We start from the raw sequence: 21,620 nt of genomic DNA on the forward strand, positions 1-21,620 counted from the left end.
ATAAAAACGCCAGTGCACCACCGGGAAGGCCGATAATAGCGGCCAGAGACTCTATTTTTCAGCCTCTCTCTATTTTCCTTTATAGCATTTTACAACCCCTCATCGTGAAACACCGCAATTTCATCAAAGACACCACCAGTTTTTTAGAACGGATCAACAAGGTGGGGTTAGTGCCGCCAGAGACCTTGCTTTGTGTCATTGACGTTAATAGCCTGTACACAAGCATCCCCCACGAGGCAGGTCTACGTGCCATGAGGAACTTCTTAATTGCGGAAAAAATGGAAGTTATCAATAAAGATCTTTTTATGGAGCTGTTAACCATGACCCTGGAAAATAACTTTTTTCTCTTTAACGGTAAATTTTATCGCCAAAAAACCGGGTGCGCGATGGGGAGCAACGTCTCCCCATCATTTGCAAATATCTTCATGTTCCAGGAAGAACAGTCAGTTTTCTTTGACAGCAGGGCAATAGCACAACACATACTAATGTTTACCAGATACATTGACGACCTGTTCCTATTATGGACTGGGGGCCGGGAGGCCTTTGAACAACTGATGGTGGACACCAACAACAGACAGTCAACAATTAAATATACTCATCAAATAAATGGTGAGACGTTAAATTATCTGGATGTCAAAGTGACCCTAACAGAAGGCAGACTGTCGACCAGTCTATATTCAAAGCCAACTGACAAAAACGTACTACTGCGGGCCAACAGCCACCACCCTAAGCCGCTTAAGGACGGCCTTCCAAGGTCTCAAATGATAAGAGCCTCCAGGATTATCAGTGACCGTTCTCTCCTGGACTGTTGGTGAAGAAGTTTGAACAGAGGGGCTATGATCCACATAAATTGCAACAACAAAAGGCAGAAGTAATGCTGATTCCGAGAGACACACTCCTGAAATCCACCCCCAAGCCTACCAAAGCAGTGATTCCATTTGTAAATACCTTCAATACCGCAAATCCAGGGCTCTGTGGTCGATCATCTCAACAGACAAGACGTTACCGTCAATGAAAGATAGAAGACCCATGTTGTGTTTCTCTAGGGGTAAAAATTTCAAAGACACTATTGGCCATACTGATATTACAGGGTTTCAAGGGGAGGTAGAGAAGAAATCTTCTCCCTTTTTAACTAAGGCACCAGGGTGCTATAAGTGCCTTGGATGCACAACATGTGCCAGTATGATAGTTGGGACTTCCTTTAAACACCCACATAGATAGAAAAGATATTACATCAGACACGTGTTAACGTGTACAACGACCCACATAGTATACCTACTAACATGCCCATGTGGGTTACTTTATGTAGGTAAATCAATAAGGACAATGCGAGAGAGAATGGCCCTGCATAGGACGGCAATCAAGCAGGCCCTGTTGGGTAAATCATCAGAACAGCCGGTGGCACGCCATTATGCGACCGCGGGCCATTCCCTAATTGACATGAAACATCAGATCATTGACCACGTTCCCAGGAATCCCAGAGGAGGTGACCGTGACCGCAAGCTTCTACAAATAGAATCCAAGTGGATCCACGAGTTAGGCACGGTCAGCCCGGGTGGACTGAACGAGAAATTCTCGTGGAATGTCTTCTTGTAAAGTGTGTTCGCCTGGTAAAATAACCTGGGGTCTGCCCCTAATACCCTAAAGACAGTGACCGGTTTTCTTACCTTAACAGAAAGAAGGGAGACCATGGAACTGGCATCAGGGACACATAGTATATCACGGCCGTTTGAGCCGGTGACCAAGGACTTTGTGCTAATATCTAATACCCGTTAATTGTTTTAGTGGATGTTGTCTAGTTTGGTAATAGGATTAATGTCGGTTTGGACTACAGTACAGCTAAAATCTGTTCAGTTCAGGCGTACCTCTCATGAGCCCCAAAGCGAGTCGGTAGGCTTGTAACCTCCATCGTTAACCAATCAAGCTCGTAGGGCCCCACACAATTTAGCATGGCACCACGGTATAGTCTGCCCATTAATAGCAGGGTCCCTTTCTCGGGATTCAAGTCCGTTCACTACATTGACACATTCAATCTTCATTTTTCTCCACGTTAACATTTTGTTTCTGGCTATTCACACAGCTGGATCAACATTTACGAATTTTTTTCGCATACACAAACTTAGTTTTTTCACTCACCAAAGGATTTTTTTCACGTTTTTTGTGCATCTTTTTTGATACGTTCTACACTTTCACATATATTGTATAGGTTCAATATGTTTAATAAGTTTATTTATGTCTTACACATTTACTTCACGCACAGTACGCAGTCGTTATATCTAACGTTTTTTTATTTTTGTCCCTAGATAGTGCAGGCCAGACTTTAGGGGACCTCTATTTTCCTCTTATAGGTTAACTCTCTGCATAATACGGTTTCTACACTGAGGCCCCCGCAGACTTACAGTAACAGGACCTGTTGTGGCAGGGCGCTTTACACATAGTGCTTTTACACTTGGATCCATATGTGAGCTCAATCGACACCATTATACCGGGCTATCCAATTGGTGCTATGAGAGGTGCGCTTAAAATAGTCAGTGAGGTGGTGGGTTCTGGTAGCGCGAGGGCACAATCTGTCACTGATGTTTTTATTCATAGAAAGACCTGTCCACGGAGGAGCGTCCGGGTTGCCTGGGCAACCGAAAGGCGCAGCCGAAGTGAGGTCATCACAGAGGGACCGGAAGCACAGCGGGAAGCCGCGTCTCCGGTCCACGCACGAACACTGGCGGGCTTCTACTAGATATAAGGTATGTGTTTGCTTTCATGTATTGTTACACACCTTGACAAAGGGGCGGGTGAGCCCCGAAACGTCGGCTTCCTTGTATGTTTTGAATACAGCTATTTGATTTAAAACTCCCTGAGTGCCGCTGCCTTCTATTTTGAGATTCTGAAAAAGCTTTTTCAGAGGGCACCAGGGCAATTTCAAGACTTTGGAATGAGTGCCGGCCCGCACCCATTATATATATATATATATATATATATATATATAGAATGACGGAGGTCGGCGGCACTCAGAGACTTTCACATCCAGGTTTAGTCAAACATAAAGTGCATTTAATCGGTCAACGTTTCGGGGGACGGACCCCCTTCCTCAGGACACTGCAAACTAGTGACAAAAACAGAAAATACAACTTAAATACCTTACCTATCCAGGATACCTCCGACTGTCCCCACGCCCACGCCGCCGAGAGAACGGGACCCGCGCTTCCGGCAACGCGTCTCCTGCACCACCCGGAAGTCGCGTCATCCAGCCGCACGGGCTCACTAGTGACGCGGGTGGCAGTCGGAGGCCCCGGTTACCATGGAGACGCGGCGCAGCGTTGCGACGCTGCGCCGGTCCAAGTGACACATCTATAAAAACAACGATATCAGAGTGACAAGACTGACAATTAAGAGCATAAATGTTAAGCAAACATGTGTGAAAAAAATGAAATACATATTTAAAAATAGGTGTTAAAGTGCATGTCAGTGCATTATATATAAAAGCACACATTGATAGTACGTGACAATTATATCTGAACCTTATACATATCAGTGCTGTGAACAATATCAGTATACAGGTATGCATCTTAACAATAAGACCATCCAAGTCCCCCTGGTGCTTTCCATCGGAGCTCGGACACTGCCCACCAGGTCTCTACCTACCCAAAAATAGTGGTAAAGGAGCTTCTTAGTAATTTAACTATGGAACTAGGGTACATTACATTAGAGCCATTTAATAAAATTAATGTCCACCCATCGGTTAGGAATATCGTGTATTCATGTCATCTAGAGAAAGCATTGTAGGTGAAGCTGTTCATTAAGACCTCTAGGGTGGATGGTATCTAATTTAAAGATCCACCGAGCTTCCAATTGGAGTAGTTGGGCTGCTCTGTCACCTCCACGGTGGGAAACCGGGATATGATCCACAATTTTATATCTGATCGCTGCCACATTGTGGCGCATCTAGGCGAAGTGGCGAGCCACCGGTTGGTCACTTTTGCCAGAGTTCAAGGCCGCCCTAATAGCCGACCTATGTTGGGCCATGCGTTCCTTGAACTGGCATTGGGTCTTGCCCACATAATATAGGCTGCAAGGACATATCAGTACATAAATTACATAAGATGAACTGCACGTTAAGGGCCACGTGATGTTAATTTTCTTGCCAGTATGAGGGTGGAAAATAAAATGTGGCAGCGATCAGATATAAAATTGTGGATCATATCCCGGTTTCCCACCGTGGAGGTGACAGAGCAGCCCAACTACTCCGATTGGAAGCTCGGTGGATCTTTAAATTAGATACCATCCACCCTAGAGGTCTTAATGAACAGCTTCACCTACAATGCTTTCTCTAGATGACATGAATACACGATATTCCTAACCGATGGGTGGACATTAATTTTATTAAATGGCTCTAATGTAATGTACCCTAGTTCCATAGTTAAATTACTAAGAAGCTCCTTTACCACTATTTTTGGGTAGGTAGAGACCTGGTGGGCAGTGTCCGAGCTCCGATGGAAAGCACCAGGGGGACTTGGATGGTCTTATTGTTAAGATGCATACCTGTATACTGATATTGTTCACAGCACTGATATGTATAAGGTTCAGGTATAATTGTCACGTACTATCAATGTGTGCTTTTATATATAATGCACTGACATGCACTTTAACACCTATTTTTAAATATGTATTTCATTTTTTTCACACATGTTTGCTTAACATTTATGCTCTTAATTGTCAGTCTTGTCACTCTGATATCGTTGTTTTTATAGATGTGTCACTTGGACCGGCGCAGCGTCGCAACGCTGCGCCGCGTCTCCATGGTAACCGGGGCCTCCGACTGCCACCCGCGTCACTAGTGAGCCCGAGCCCGTGTCGAACAGGCAGAAGCAATCGCTGGGCTGAGATGCTGATCGCATCTCTGGCATGCACAGCAGCAATCAGGTCTGAATTAGCCCCAATGAGTGGTTACTAATACTTACCTACTCTCCTGCAAGTTGCGGTAGACTCCCAATTTTTCGGCTAGTCCCCCGCAGCCACATAAGAGTGACAGCATCTCCCGCGTTCTACCTGCTTCCTAGGGCGGCGGGCAGGATGAGCCTGAGGAGATTACATAGGAAATAGCAGCGCTAAATGGAGGGGGTGAGGCTAAATTTAGATTTTGCATCATTTAGCCCCACCTCTTTCCACAGACCTGGCTCCATCCCAACATCCCGGACCCACCCCCCGAAGTGCCAAGCAGCGTCAAGAGAGCTGAAAAGTAGTTAACTATGCTGAAAAGAGGTGGGTGATCCCAGCAGCCAAGCACTAGCATTGTGATATATATATATATATATATATATATATATATATATATATATTATATACTCATGAGCAGTCTGCCCCTGGAGCTCACACTCCACCAGCTCCACACACGGTATCCCCCTGAGGACAGTGCTGTCTTGATGAAACAGTTTCCCCATTGTGAAGTCTTTTGCGTCTAGATTAATGCTGCCGTGAAAGACTTCTTAGTTGCCCTGCAGGAAGATACAGCACATGAGCAGCCGTTCTGCAGCACTGCCAGGATCCTGAGCACCGGTCACATGACCAGATCCCGTGGGAAGTTATAGGCATCTTAGAATGTCATATGACGTGGAAAACATACTGAGCTGCAGTTTTCATACAGTATATATCAATCCATCTGACTGTTTAAAACATACAGGTTATATACCGTAGACATGGTTTTCATGGCACCACTTCGATTCCTAAGGCACCGCTGCCGTTTCTATAATGGGTGCAGTGTGTGCGGTGCACACAGGTTCGGGTCCAGAGGTGGCCACCTCTGCATACGCTGCACCCATTTTCTAAATAACCACCCCTCCGGAGTCCCGTGCCGATGTCCACAGCGGTGTTAAAACTCCGTGAAAATGGGCGCATGCGCAGTACAAGAATCACTGGAAAAATGGCCGCCGTAGAGCGCTCTAGTTCTCAGACTCTCAGCGCTGCCGGCAGAGAGGAGGCAGCACTCGGGCCTCCTCCTTTCTTACAGCGCCCCTGTAAGGCATGTATAGCTACCAAATGCCATTGTAATAATACATTTCTCAGAATGAGTCGCAGATTCTGCCAAAATACTGTATAACTTTCTAACAGAGAGGAGAGAAGGGCCTATTACACAGATTTTTCAACATAACAAAAATGTTGCAGGTGCTATAGAGATCTTGTAGGTCTCAAAAAATGTAATGAGGGGACTAGTACAGTACATCTCGCAATGCTCAGCCTAAGGGGGCCATTCAGTTGTTTATGCGCCCATCTAAAGTGACGGAGATGGGGGGCACTGTTTAATTGGGTTTTTTCTGTTTACACGCTGATCACGCCCTGCATTGTCAGGTTTAGCCGCATAAATTGGCTAAACCCAACTAAAGGTCTGGACGCAACACAAAATGTGCAATTTAGGCACCCAAAAAAGTTGCAGAGTTTTTCTTTAATTGCTGAATTTTTCTCAGTGATATTAATTATCTCCAAATAATGTCAGCCAACAAAAGTAGTAGCATTCTTGCTTAAATTAATAATTTTGTTCCTATGTATTTCTATTTCATAGCGTACCAGACCTACATTTAAAAGACTGATGAGATGTACCAAATCACATTACAGTTCTGCAAAGTGGACAGCACATTTGGTTAATACATATGCAAACTGTACGGAACATTTTTCTGCTATATAAACCTGCCACTGAAAATGCTTGGATATTCCAATCCCTTTAAAGAGACATATTTCTGTGATTCTGTATAGCTTTGTCATAACATTTATTTTCAAGGGGATAAAAAGTCTAAAGTCCAATTACCTTTAGCAAAATTGCAGTGTATAAATTGAAAGAGCACAAGAACAATGGAAATCTTATAGCCGTCAAGAAATACGGGACCAAAGGCTAAATATTAAATGCAGACAAGTTACAGAGTTAAATAAAAGCAATTAATTTATCATTACGTACATAACTGTACGATTGCGTTAATTTGATGTCATATTAATTATGCTGTCGCAAGATACAGTTACAATACATTATTTATCAGCTTATCAATTATGCATTTGTGCAGTACTCATAAACTGGGACGTTAACGCTCTACTTAATTAGCCGAAACATGTTCGTCAGCAGTGCACTCCTTACCAGTAATACAAGACAATTATTTTGTTGTTTTATCTAAGAACGGGTCTCCAGTATTTACAAAAAAATACATACTGAAATAACCGATTTAGTTTCAGCAACTTCCAGCATTTTCATAACTAAGGAAATTGTGTTATTTGTCTTTGAAATCATTATTGAATTGATATATTTGAAAGTTCCTTAAGCGTTTTACTGTGCGCCACTTTCACTTCTGCTGAAAGTGGGACTGACTAATTAATTGGGTACATAAAGACTGGCAGCCATATACAGTGTCGGACTGGGGCATGTAGGGCCCACTGGGGAAATGCGGCGGTAGGAGCCCATGTTTAGGGGTGTGGTCAGTCTGCTGAGGGGGTGTGGTCATTTGGTTTGACTAACCATTAGAAAGTGCAACCTCTGGGCCCCTTCATAAATATATACAGTAAATTCAGCTGCTGCATGCATGATAATGTACCAGATTAATAACAGCATAAAATACACCATAGTCCAGTATAAGGTAACATATGTATAATGTATAATTCAAGTGCACAGTCTGGAACCTAATCCTTAGAGCAGGAGGTGGGCCCCCAGGCTATGGGGCCCACCGGTGGTTTCCCGTGTACCCCTGTGGGCCAGTCCAAGCCTGGCCATATATAAAAGACACTCCCTAGAATCCCAGATTAAAAAAAGATGGGAAGCAAGTAACTAGACACAATAAACCTTTATAAACTTCTCAATGAACCACATCACTGATTTTCTCAGGCATCCCCCAATTTGACAAGGCTGCACCACTCAAAAGGGTGTCAGGGTATTGCAGAATACAATAGAAGCCTCTCTGGCAGTAAATTGTTTAAATGTTTATAGTAAGCCATTAAGGCTTTTTTTCTTTTTTTTTCTTTTGTTATTTCTCCTACCTAAACAGGTCAGGAAATTAATTGAACCTGTATACCATGATTATTGTACAACTGTGGTAATTGGTAACAGAGACATTCATTAAATGGATACTGATCATCTGCCATAACTGCTCAGGTGACAAACACTATCTGCAAGGCAGCGCAGATCTTTAAATAGAAAGTACCTGGCTGCAAATTCAAGTGTATCTGATCACTAGACGCACTCATTCACATCATCCAGGAAATTTAATAAGGCTGTGTAAAGAGCAATCTGTATGCAAAGTCTTTATATTCAGAGTTTGGGGAATTGCAAATAGGGCTAAAAGTGTTACAATAACATAACTTCAGTATCTCTCTATAGATATACATACACATAGACGCAGAACTACCGGCGGTGCAGTTAAGTGGCCAACCACCGGTGGCATTACAATGAGTCAGTCAAAATCATTATATGCCTCCACTGTGCCGTGGGCCGCCAGTCCCCCAGTAACATTGTCTAAGGTGCGGTCTGCACAATCCGGCACGGCTAGAGGGGAGGAGGGGTTTATCTCTTCCCAGCTTTTCCTCTTTACTCCTTGTTTCTACGAGACCCCAGTTTCCTCTGTACCCGAGTCTGTCCTCTGCTCTGACTCACCGCTGATGTAGTTGTGATCATGAAGGGTTGGCTCTCTGCAGGAGGTTGTGTTGAAGATGTAGGGCCTAATTCAGTAAGGATTGAAATTTCGGCTGATTAGCAGAATATGCAATCCTGTTGTTAGCATGCGGGGGGGGGCCCATCTCAGGGCAAGGCCGCCCAGCATGTTGACTGCCGCCCTCCCCCCTTCAAAAAGCAGAAATTGCGATAACTTGTTAGCAGAAATTAAGTATACCTCCTGCCGGCGCAGCTTATATGCACCCGCAGGAGGCCACTTATATGCGCAGCCGCCGCGATCCCACTCCCGCCTCGCCCCATTCGCACCACCCCTCGTTTGCCGGCCTCTTCAATGCTCCATCTCCACCCTGGAAACGGAGCGTTGCGATCCAACCTGAATTAGCCCCGTAGCTTCATCTGACTCTCTCTCCAGCTTACTGGTTCTCTTTAGCCCACTGGTCTGATGCTGAGCACAGCAGCGTCAGACAGTCTTCCGTCATATGTGTGCCTGCATTACTTTGTAGAGTGATATGTAAGGGGCACTACTACCGTGTGGCACATTTGGTAAAAGGAGCTCGACTGTGTGGCATAATGTGTATAAGGAGCTCTACTGTGTATACGAAGCTGTACTGTGGCGCAATGTGAATAAGGGCCACTACTGCGTGCATAATATGAATAAGGGACACTACTGTGTGGTATAACGTGAGTAAGGGACGCTACTGTGTGGAGCAATGTGAATAGGGAACACTACTGTGCGGCGCATTGTGTATAAGGAGCTTGACTGTGTGGCATAATGTGTATAAGGAGCTCTACTGTGTATAAGGAGCTGTGCTGTGGCGTAATGTGAATACGGGCCACTACTGCATGCGTAATATGAATAAGGGACACTACTGTGTGGTGTAACGTGAATAAGCGACACTACTGTGTGGCGCAATGTGAATAAGGGCCACTACTGCATGCGTAATATGAATAAGGGACACTACTGTGTGGTGTAACGTGAATAAGCGACACTACTGTGTGGAGCAATGTGAATAAGGGACACTACTGTGTGGTGCAGTTTGAATAGGGAACACTACTGTGTGGCATAACGTGAATAAGGGGCTCTACTGTGGTGTAACGTGTATAAGGAGTACTACCGTGTGGTGTAACATGTATAACGAGTCATACTGTGTGGCACACTGTTTAAGGAGCTCTATAGTGGCGTAATTGTGTTTATATACCCTACAAAAAGGATACTATAGCCCTTGAAATGTGTATAAAATATACAGAATAAAGATGAATTATATTATAAGGATATTTCCAGGAATGAATCTCTACAACTTGGGTCTGTCTCTAAAACATTTGGCAGTTATCGTCAATTAAGCCCCTAGATCAAAACCAATCCAATAAAGTGCAACTGGATTAGTAGCAGAAATTCCAGGTTGCACTGAATGTACAAGTACCCTTCAGATATGAAAAGACGGTCTTACGCATTGTATGCGTGATTCAGAGCTGCGCAAAAAGCTGCTGCACTGAAAGCAACCACTATCAGTGCCCATCTTCTCCAGATTAGAATAAGATATCTGCCTACCCTCATCACTGAGTAGCCCACAAGTCTGTCTCCATGACCTTGTTGCACTTATCCTGAGTGCCGCCAAGTTAAATCTATTTCTCCTGCAAGTGGAGATCGGGCTCCCTTGCGTGATTTGCAAATATGTCACCCTTTGTACACCTTGCAAGGATGCACAGTGCAACAAAATCGCAGATACTTTGTGTTGCGTACTTGTCTAGAAAGTGAAAGTATGTGTAATCCAACATGTTATCATGTATAAGACATATAGGAACATTTAGAAATGTGGTCTGGATTTTGGACACTCAAACGGCTTTATAGTGCATTGTACGGAAATATATATACTGGTTAAAAAAGGAAAATGCAATATCTTGAGCTCATTAATGGTATGATAAACCACACACTGTAATAATATAATGATTGCATGGGCTACTGGTAATTGGGCAGATACTACCAGAGACTGTAACCCTTACTTGACATTGCATTGTCAGCGGAAGGGACCTGTGTGCAGACTCCGTTTGTGGGCCCCTCCTCTCCCGTAGCAGTCACCGCCGCTGTTAACGCTCTCAGCACTGAGGCTCTGGCACAGTGCCAGAGTCTACAGCGCATGCGCTGGACTCTGAAAAAAATGGCTGCTGCGCCATTTTTTCTGAGTCCTACGCATGCGCTGTAGACTCTGGCAGTGTGCCAGAGTCACTAGTGCTCAGTGCACTAGCAGCGGCGGTGATGGCTGCGGGAGAGGAGGGGGCCCACACACACAGTTGCCGATGGACGCCGGAAAGGTAAGTATAGAAGAAATGGGTGCAGTGTGTGCGGTGTGGGCCCCCTCTGGACCCAGGGGCCCGTGCATAGATACACCAGTGATTGTCAGGATTACAGAATGTTCATGCTAGAACTTGCTATAAAATATTGAGCAGGAAAAGGGGATTTGTGAGCTTGTTTACAATGGTTTGAGCTATAGATCCTTTAAGATTCCCTGAAATGTTCATTTTAAGATGTGTTGTCTCTAGAAACAGGCACAGTTCTTAGTCCTTGCACACAGAAAACTAAGAGCTATAATAAAATATGATTGTATTTTCACCCAACTGCTTATTACAGCATTTCTGTCCTCTGCCTCTAGGCAGTGGATTTATAAATAAAAAGAAACTGCAATGTAAAAGTTTCTCTCTTAGAGAACCTCAGACGTAACATTAGTTTATAATGATTCTATCTTTTTTTCTATTAGATCGTGTTCCGAAAAATCAGTGATGTAAAGAAAGAAGAAGAGGAGCGACAGAGACAGAAGAATGAAGTGACCCTTACTATCCCAGTAGACCACCCTGTACGGAAGCTCTTTCAAAAATTCAAACAGCAGAAAGAGTTGCGAAATCAAGGCTCGGCACACAGTGACCTGGAACGGAACCAGCTCCAAGTGGAGAAGCGTTCATTGCACAATGGGGCAGTCATTACTGGCACTAGCGTTGTAACCGTGTCCCAGATAACGCCTATTCAGACATCTCTTTCTTATGTTAGAACGAGCGAGTCTTTGAAACAGAACAACAGAGATGCGATAGAACTAAAGCCAAACGGCAGTGGTGACCCAAAATGTCTTAAAGTTACCAGTCCCATGCGGGTCAAGAATGCTAATGCAAAGGGTTGGCTGAAGCTGAAGAACAACATCCAAGTCCACGAGGAGAAGAAGGAGGACTGGAACAATGTTACAAAGGCAGAGTCCATGGGCCTGCTTACAGATGACCCCAAATGTTTAGATCCAGAAAGTGGAGTTTCTAAAAACCCCTTGAGGAAAACAGACTCTTGTGACAGTGGTATTACAAAAAGTGACCTTCGTCTAGACAAAGCAGGAGAGACACGCAGTCCACTTGAACATAGTCCAGTTCAAGCAGATGCAAAGCACCCTTTCTACCCTATTCCTGAACAAGCCTTACAGACCACGCTGCAAGAGGTGAAACATGAACTCAAGGACGACATCCAATCACTAAGCTGTCGCATGGCGGCTCTTGAGCAGCAGGTGTCAGAAATCCTAAAACTACTGTCTGAAAATAAAGCCCCACCAACTCCCCCTAAAACTCCTTCCAGCCCCCTCCAAATACCATGTCAGGATATTTTTAGTGTTTCAAGGCCAGTGACACCGGAGTCTGAAAAGGATGAGATTCATGTATAGCATATACTGTACATGTGTGTGAGTGGGTGTATGAATGCATATATATGTATATATGCAGTCATATTTAATCTTAATGTCTTCTGTGCACTGTTCCCTCTAAGCTGAGCCATTGGGAAGAAGAGTCTAAAACTTGTTAGGAAATGTCATGGTGCAGGGTTGTACTGAACAGCATATTTTCAAACCAAATTTTGGGGTCAATCTCTCATTAGACTAGAGAGACCTACACACCGGGCGATTTGAATGATGGACGATATGAACAATGAACAATTTTTCAGTAACAATTTTTAGCATACACACTGAATGATTTGTATGAACGATTTGACATTGCAAACATCAATATCGTCCAAATTGGCTTCCATGAATAAAAGGTGATAGACCATAGATGAACGACTGTGGGGACGCGCATCGTTCATCGTTGATGACTACACACTGAACGATATTAACGGTATATTGTTCGTTTTTCAACTATATCGCCTATATCGCTATAAATTATCTATAGGTGTGTAGGGCCCTTCAAATTTTAACTCTGATTTCCCAAGCTCCCTGCTTGGAGGGAACATGGCTGCAGTGTCACTTGAATATAATATTTTATCAATTTTTGATGTGTAATTATTGCATGTCCAGCTGGATTCTGGCCTGCCAAAGAAATGATCCTTAATATAGATATTGCTTGTAAAATATGCAGTTGACTGCATGCGTTCTTTACATTAATTTATAATCTTCAGTACACAAATTATTTGTATATTAAGAGGCATACTGTTATATTTAAATATCAGGGTCCAACCTGCCAATATTGCGAGGAGAAAAAAAAAGCTTCCATCTTTAATGTGTTTAAATAATTCATAGAGCAAAATAATGTTTCGTAATCCAACACATAACAACAACAACCAAAAAATATCAATGGAGTATATGGAAAATTCAGGTTAAAGATGACTCAGAGAATAGGAATAAGTGTTTTAGCACTTCTACTGTTTAAAGTGAGGTTATTTCCATAGTGCACACTTGTTTGCTGTAAATTCATAGACATGGCTCTCTTGGACAGCCTACATATGATGCGTTCATGAGGAGGTTATCTGCAGTCTAAAACTATGCATAAACGGATATTGCTCTCTATACCACCTGCAGGCTAGTATAAGTACTATATCTGACCACTAAAAGTCAAAGAATAATATTAAAAAATTTTTATAATCAAAACATAGTTTAATATATATATATAATCATATATCTTCATATATGCTGTAGCAGTCACTTACTATTGAGGTCTATGAAATGAGTCAATAAATATACAATTTAAATAAATATAATAAAAGCTATGCATTTTTTGAAAATTAAGTTAATAGCGAAATTCACTACACTTTAATTATATGCTACACCTGAAAACAATATATATATATATATTTTTATAGATCTCCTCCAGGTATGTTACCTGTTGATTTCATATGTGTATAGCTGCATGGAAATGCAACTGGATCGCTCTCAGAATTAAGAACTGTTTCAGATAAACTGAGTTACAGTTACGTACGGACCGACATATCCACAGAATGTAAAGTTCCTCCTGTTATGGCGTGTTCTAAATACATTTTGTCCAGTAGCAGGGCCATCTTAATGTAAAAGGAAAACTGGGCAGCTGCCTGGGGCTCCGTCAAGCAGGGTCAGGCTGGGCCAGGGAGCATTTGGACCAACTGTGCGCTACAATAAATTTTACTTACTTTTTGATCTGTCCTTAATCTGTAGGCCAGTATTTCCCAACCCTGGTCCTCAGGGCACATTAACAGTCTAGGTTTTCAGGATGACCATGCTTGAGCACAGATGGTTAAATCAAAATATCTGATGCACTAATTAAGTCACCTGTGCTCAAGTATGGCCATCTTTAAAACCCAGACCGTTAGCGCACCTTGAGAACAGAGGCTGTGAAACACTGCTCTAAGCCTTATAAAGACTTCTTATAGAGGAGTATAAAAAAAAGTGCATTTATTTATGGACAAATTCTATTCAAATGAGATGATGAGGATTGTAGTTGCCATGAGTCTGCAGAGACGGTATCTCATGTGACGCATCACATAAGCAGCCTAGAACGCCACGATGGATGAATATGAAATATTGGCAACGCCATACACGTCATGTACTACAGAGCTTTATGTAACAGTGACATATTGATATTATCAGTGACAAGGTGTCTGTTTTTATAAATTGAATAATGTGTTTATAACAAGGAAGAAGAAACTCTGCCACAACAATTTATAAGCACTATATATATATATATATATATATATATATATATAGATATATATAGATAGATAGATAAAACTTGTAAATTAGTATTTAAAAATGCAGACCATTTCCTAATATCTAACCTGAAGTATAATTTTGTAACCAATATTAAGTGTACAGTTTATCAAGTTCTTCCAAGTATGCAAGTGGCGAATCCTATTTACATGTGAATGGTGGTTGTAAAGAATATAAAAAGTTAATGCTTCTATTTTTCTTAATTTATAAAAAGTGTAGTAAGCTGAATAACCTCGCTAACAATATTCTGATAGAAACCCCCCACCCATCTAAGGAGCTTTTCAAATAACGCTTGAAAAGCAAAGAAAATCTCAGCATCCATGATATTCGTGGATCTGTTGAAACCCCACCCACTAGCTGCACCCACATTTCATGGCCACTTCTTGCTCAACTATGCCCCTTTCTCTGTCCAAAAAGCAGTACAACCAAAATTAGACCTAGCTATGGGTACGGGAAGTGGTTACGTGGCCGGCGCACAGGATCCCGGCGGTGAGCATAACGACGCCGGGATCCCGAACACTCACAATGCTGCCAGCCACACTACCGGCTAACAGGGGCTATTCCCACTCGTGGGTGTCCACAACACCCATAGAGTGGGAAAAGAACCTGTGGCGAGCGCAGCGAGTGTCTTCATTCCGCTCACCATTCTGGCGGCCGGGATCCTGGCATTGGTATGCTGACCACTTAACCCCAACCCATGGGTACAACCTATACCAGTTTAAGATAACTGTAATAGGCATCCAGCAAAAATCCCTATACAGATGGGTCCACGTTTATCTTGACCTTTATTAGGATTAACTGAGACTGGCCAATCGGACTTAATCCCGTGCTGTAATGACTTCATCCCCTGCTGTATTGTTCTCTGTATAGATGAATGGTTTATGCTAATAAGTCATGTTGTGCCTAGGCGCAGAAAACTAGTCAAGATAACTGTGAACCCATCTGTACCTAGCAATAATACCCTCTTTGATCATTGACCCTGAACTGGGAGTGTGAATTGCTATTCGTGTTGGCATTTTGAGACTCTCCTCTCTATGTAATGCCAGCCAGTTCATATTGCTGGTGCGAGTAAAGACACATACTCCCTGACACTAGCCATGATGTAATGATGGGCCGGCGGAGTGCTTGCATAATGATTTGATAACCTAGTATTGCTGAAAGTTTATGACAATCGGGTATTTGATATTTATGATACCAGTGGGTACTTGTAAATTGCAATGTAAAAAACAAAAACAAAAAAACTGAGTGTGTTCTATTAAAGTACTTACTCATAAGATTATGTGAACTACTATATTGAATGCAGGAAAATAATAGTTTGCTTTTAATCATTGTATCCCCTGTACATTATATTAAGTGGCTCTTTGTTATATTCCAAGGCCACATCTACAGCAGTGACATTATGCACTTCTGATTGGTTAAAATGTCACAAGACATCACTCAATGCAGCTCATTAAACTCAGAAGCATGATCACCACCATGTACTGATTAGTGAACATAGATGATCAGGTGTCCTCTTTATCCATATGTATTGGTAATCCTGAACTATCCCAAATAGTGTGTTTATATTTATCAACATTTGTTTACCTAAGCACTTTCCTCCATGTTGGCGTCCGCTATAGTGAATTCACCAAGCACAGCACATTTCAAAATTGAAAGCTAAACCAAATTTCTAGTGTTCCAAACCAAACTGATCAGGTGCATTAACCAATGATCAGCTCCAAAGCATCATACGTAATAAGCTCCAGCTCTAACCAAGCGGCCTCTATAGGTGTCTCCAGCACTGAGAGCCAAAGTCATTGGGGGTAATTCAGAGTTGATCGCAGCAGCAAATTTCTTAGCAGTTGGGCAAAACCATGGGGGAACCAAAAAAAAAAAAAAAAAAGAAATACGACCTATTTTGCGCTAGTCTACACAATGGATGGTATTCTAAATATAAACAACAATAAATGGTATTATAAGTCCATAGATAGTCCAATGAATTTGTTTGTTCACAGTCCAATGTTCATATACAAAGATGCTTTTATCATCAAATGTTTTTCTGGATCGACAGCAGAATTCCAAAGGTACGCACCGTACTCACATAAGGGGTGTGTGTGTCTATTGCTCATTAAAGGTATCATTTCCATGGGATTCTCATACGGACTGGAAGTCATCGGGTAGATCTTCCTATGTTTTCTCTCTCTCGTGGAATGTGAAAGACATGAGAAGAAAAAAAGGACCAATAGTGTAGTACTTTCCCAATAATGATGGTAAATTGTGCGAAAGGGTAGAGTGTGATCTTTATCCTCTACTCAGTAATTCTTAACGTACCAAACTTACGTGGGTACGTATATCAATTCTCTTATAAAGGTATCTTTAGGGAATAGAGCCAAAATATTATCAGATGGTAGGGCGTACCCCAACTCACGTTTGGACGAAGGACAATATGCCCGTAATGGTTTCTTTCAGACCCCTTCTTTCAGTGCCAACTTCCGTGGTCCATATTAAGGTTTCTCTTATATTGATACCAGATGGTGGAAGAAACGTAAAGGAGGACTGATCAGGAGTAGTTAGAACAAAGAAATGTATTCAATAAAACTCAATAGATTAAAAAAACCTTATAAATGGAGGGAAAACCACTCAATTGAGGAAAAAGATATATTAAGTACACAGGACCTGGAGTGTGGTGAAGTCTGGCCTGCCATGCTCCTAGGGCTGAGATCCTCAATGGTGGAAATCCCCCCCGCCCCCGAATAAAACCAACGCGTTTCAACTTGTTGTCTTTGTCAAGGTATGTCTGGTGTTCTACAGTCACTGATATGTAAACTCTCCAGTTTAAGTCCACCCTTGTGTGGGGGGTAATTAATTGGGCCGTGGTGAAAAATGGCTTAAAACTAAGCTCAGGAGACTGTTTTGAGACATCCCCTAAATCACTATAAGCCGGACATTAAATACTGTAATTAGGAATCTTTCATATGTGGCTAAAAACATTAAAAGAAGCTCTAATTGTCGTTTGCTTTACAACACCCTTGGAACGCAAATGACATCCGGTGGACATCCGGTTACACCGTCTTCCGGTGCCTGAAGTCATAGACTCTGAGGATGATGCACCTCTGTGTGTCCCGCGCATCATCCCCATTCAGCGCTGACACGCACAACAGCGCTTGTGTTCCAGGAGGCGGAAGTGGCGGTATAATGCAATCCCGAAGGGAGGATGAGAGGAGGGACTATAATATTGACAGGCCTGTTAACACTTACATTAGGGTGCCAGAACATGATCATAAAATCCAAACCCCAAAGAGGGGGGGGGGGAGAATAACTCAATATACATAAAATCACATAATATGAAATTATTTAAAGCATAAATAAACATAAGATGGTATTATACAATGGGTAACCTTTTCAAGAGGGTGGATGTTATCATAAGTTAAATACTCAAAATTCCGGAATTCCTCATAATAGGGGATACTGGGGTCTAAGAGATCTTCATATCGGGGATACTGGGATATAAGCAAACACAAGGGAAACTGAGAAGTATTTTATGTCAGAAGTTTTTTTATGTCAAAAGACAGGCTCACCCTATATTAAATGAGGGCATACACATATGTACTATATAGTGAAACATTTAAGTTATACGGGATAGAAAAATATCCTGTATTTGTTAAATGTCCCTAAAGTGTCGGAATATGATTTTAATATTAAAAAGGGAATGTTTACTACAGCCATTCCATCTAGGCTGTAACTCATGGTTGTATAAAAATGAAGACATAACTGAACACAGGAGATAAACCAATCTTCTTATAAAAACCATTTTGGTTTCAAAATCAAGGTTCAGTCCTTTTGGGTCTAGTGTTCCAAGGTTAAAGATGGTTTGCATCTCCTTACGGGCCAACCTCTCTTCTGAATCATTTTTCCTTCAATTATTGTGGATTAGATGAATGCCGCAAAAAGACACCAAACCAGACAAGTTACACTCATGTTCTTTTTGAAAATGGGCTGATACTCCATGTGTCATGAGCCCGTTTTATATTTCTCACTTGTTTGTTCATTCTTTCTTTTCATTTTCGTGTGGTCCTGCCCACATATTGTTTATTACACGCACATTGTAACAGATAGACCACATTCTTGCTGTCACAAGTTATGAAGTCCCTAATTGGGAACTCCTTTTGATTATAGGTGGATGTGTACTTGGTTATGGCGGAGTTTGATCCTTTGCAATTTCTACACATTTGGCACGAGCCACATCTGTAGAATCCTTTTGATTTAATGGCGTTCTTTCAACACCCATTTGTAACACGCTGTTTACTACCTGTCTCCGTATATATTGTCCGCTTTTCGGTATACAAATCTTGGTCTTTCTGTGATATATTCCTTCAGGATGGGGTCTTTTCATAACACATACCAATTTTTTTTACAGTTTGTTCCAGATCTTTATATTGGCTATTGTATTTGGTAATGAATGTTATTCCTGATTTTTCTTTAAACTGTCTTTCATCTTTATTCTTTGAAGAGTCTACCAATCTTACGGGTGCCAGCATATCTTGCCTGTTTCTCATTACCATATTTTTCATATGATGTTTCCACCTTATTCTCATGATAGCCCTTATTAAGGAACTGTTCTTTAAGTGTCAATCCTTGTGTTCGGTAATCATCTATCCTTGAGCAGTTTTTTCTAATTCTGTGCAATTGACTCCTGGGTACCGATGCCAACCAATTGGGGTGGTGATTGCTGGTGAAGGGAATGAAGGAATTACAATCTATAGACTTCACGTATGTTTTGGTCCCTATCTTATCGGATTCTATAAAGATGGTTAAATCCCAAAAATGTACTTTTTCTTGGCTACTGTCATTCTTGTTAAGGTATTCGCAGAACGTCTCCAGTGAAGTAGGATCTCCCCTCCAGATGAATAAAACATTGTCGATGTATCTGACCCATAGCAACAGGTTTGCCCCCAGCTCATGCCCCCTGTACACAGATTGCTCCTCCCATTGAGCCATAAACAGGTTGACATAGCTGGGGGCAAACCTGGTGTCCATGGCTGTGCCATGAAGTTGCAAATAAAAGGAGTCATCGAAACAAAAAAAAGTTGTTGGCTAGTATAAGTTCAATGCTGTCCTTGACGAAAGTCTTCAGGTCCCCTCAGAAGTCTTTTTGAGCCAAAAAGAAGGTTGTTGCTTCTAACCCATGTTGATGATCGATAGCCATGTATAGCGATGTTACATCAGCGGTGACTAAGAAGTAATCTGATTCCCATTGTATCATGTTGAGTTTGTTAATCATCTGGTCTTCTGGGCCAGCAGTTGCAATATGTGATCGACATATTGGGATAAATTGGATGTAATAGAGTCCGTACCTGCGACGATGGGCCTCCCCAGTGGATGTTCTTTAACTTTGTGGATTTTGGCCAGGGTGTACATCACTGGAATAGATGGATGGAGAATCTCCATGTATTTTCGTTGACTTTCCGTGATGATCCTTATGTGTTTGTATTTATCCAATAGGCCGTTTAGTTTCTTCTTTACTCCTTCCATGGGGTTACCCCTTAATTTTTAAAATTCTCTGGTCACTGAGTTGTCTTTCAATTTCTTTTTTGTAATCCTCTGTATTTTGTATAACGATCGACCCCCCTTTGTCAGCAGGTTTAATAATAATCGATTTATTTTCTTTTAGATATCTTAAAGCATCCTTTTCTTTCTTACTCATGTTAGGTCTATGTAATGGTTTTAAAGGTTTGTTCTCAATCTCTTCCTTCACAATTTTTTAAAAATTTCAATAAAACAGCCCTTTTATGAGCTGGAAAGAATATCGACTTTGGTCTGAACTTGGTTGGGCTTCTCTTGCTGTTCATTCGTCATGGATTGATCATGAAATAATTTTTTCAGTTAGTTTTCTGATAAATCTCTGGAGATCCACATAAGCTTCAAAGTGGTCCATCTAACTTGATTGTGCATACTTGAGTCCCTTCTTTAGCACATTGGTTTCATCCTCCGTAAGTATATGTTTACTAAGATTGTAGATTCTGGTATGTGTAGATTCTTCTTCAACAGAGTTTGTCCCATTCTCATCCTCATATGGTGTGTTCTTATTGCCTTTCTCTTTCTTTCTCTCTCTTTCTTTCTTTCTTTCTTTCTTTCTTTTCATTTGGTATTTTTTCTGATGTTCTCTATATGAATTGGATCCCTGTACCCTTCTTTTTCTTCTCTTTTCTTTTTCTCTTATCTCCTCCTTTCGCGCTGATGTCTGTCCTGGTCTAAACAAATCTCTTCATCCTCACAATGTTTCCTTGATGGATGGAATCTTCCTGATCCCTGGGTGGGAGTCCTTCAGATATAACATGTGCAGAGAGTTAGATTTGGGTGGGGTGTGTTCAAACTGAAATCTAAATTGCAGTGTAAAAATAAAGCAGCCAGTATTTACCCTGCACAGAAACAAAATAACCCACCCAAATCTAACTCTCTCTGCAAATGTTATATATGATGCAGTGCACATGGTTTTGCCCAACTGCTAACAAATTTGCTGCTGCAATCAACTCTGAATTACCCACATTGTGCAGATACAGTACAGTATAAGGGGTCACACATCAGACAGCCAAAACGTGTTTCAAGTGTCTCCACAGGGTATCCGGTCTTTAGGTCAACCTCACTTGGTTGACATGCATTAGGTCGACATGGCAAAGGTCGACACATGAAAGGGTCGACGTGAGTTTTTTTTTTTTAAATCAACATTTTCTTACTTTACTATCCACGTGGTCTTCGCTTGGGAATAGTAACCTTGCCCGAAGCATGGCGAGCGGACACGGTGCACTAATTGGGGTTCCCGGTCACTTTTCGAAGAAAAAGACCCCCCCCCCCCCATAAATACACCCACGTCAACCTTTTTTCCATGTCAACCTCATGACCGTGTCGACCTAGTCACTGTCGACCAATAGTGGTTGACCTAATGACTTTCAACCTAGTTAGGGTTGACCCGATGATCCACACCCGTCAATAATGTCATACGTATTAAAGCATTATATTTTCAGTGTTGAATT

The 21,620-nt window shown here is 41.9% G+C and overlaps 1 protein-coding gene across 8 annotated transcripts in view; it reads left to right on the plus strand.

The window, feature by feature from the left end:
- Nucleotides 1-19,551, plus strand: part of KCNH5 (potassium voltage-gated channel subfamily H member 5) — a 544,426-nt gene extending 524,875 nt beyond the window's left edge. For 4 of the 8 annotated variants that reach the window (XM_063947262.1, XM_063947264.1, XM_063947263.1 and 1 more), the window contains exon 12: nucleotides 11,389-19,551. In XM_063947262.1, the coding sequence (XP_063803332.1) occupies nucleotides 11,389-12,324 (936 nt within the window). In that variant the 3' untranslated portion in view covers nucleotides 12,325-19,551. The remainder of the gene's footprint in view (nucleotides 1-11,388) is intronic. The other 4 variants (XM_063947258.1, XM_063947259.1, XM_063947260.1 and 1 more) reach the window with 1 other exon arrangement.
- Nucleotides 19,552-21,620: the final 2,069 nt, after the last annotated feature.

This window comes from Pseudophryne corroboree, chromosome 12 (assembly GCF_028390025.1).
Source record: "Pseudophryne corroboree isolate aPseCor3 chromosome 12, aPseCor3.hap2, whole genome shotgun sequence".
NCBI lineage: Eukaryota > Metazoa > Chordata > Amphibia > Anura > Myobatrachidae > Pseudophryne > Pseudophryne corroboree.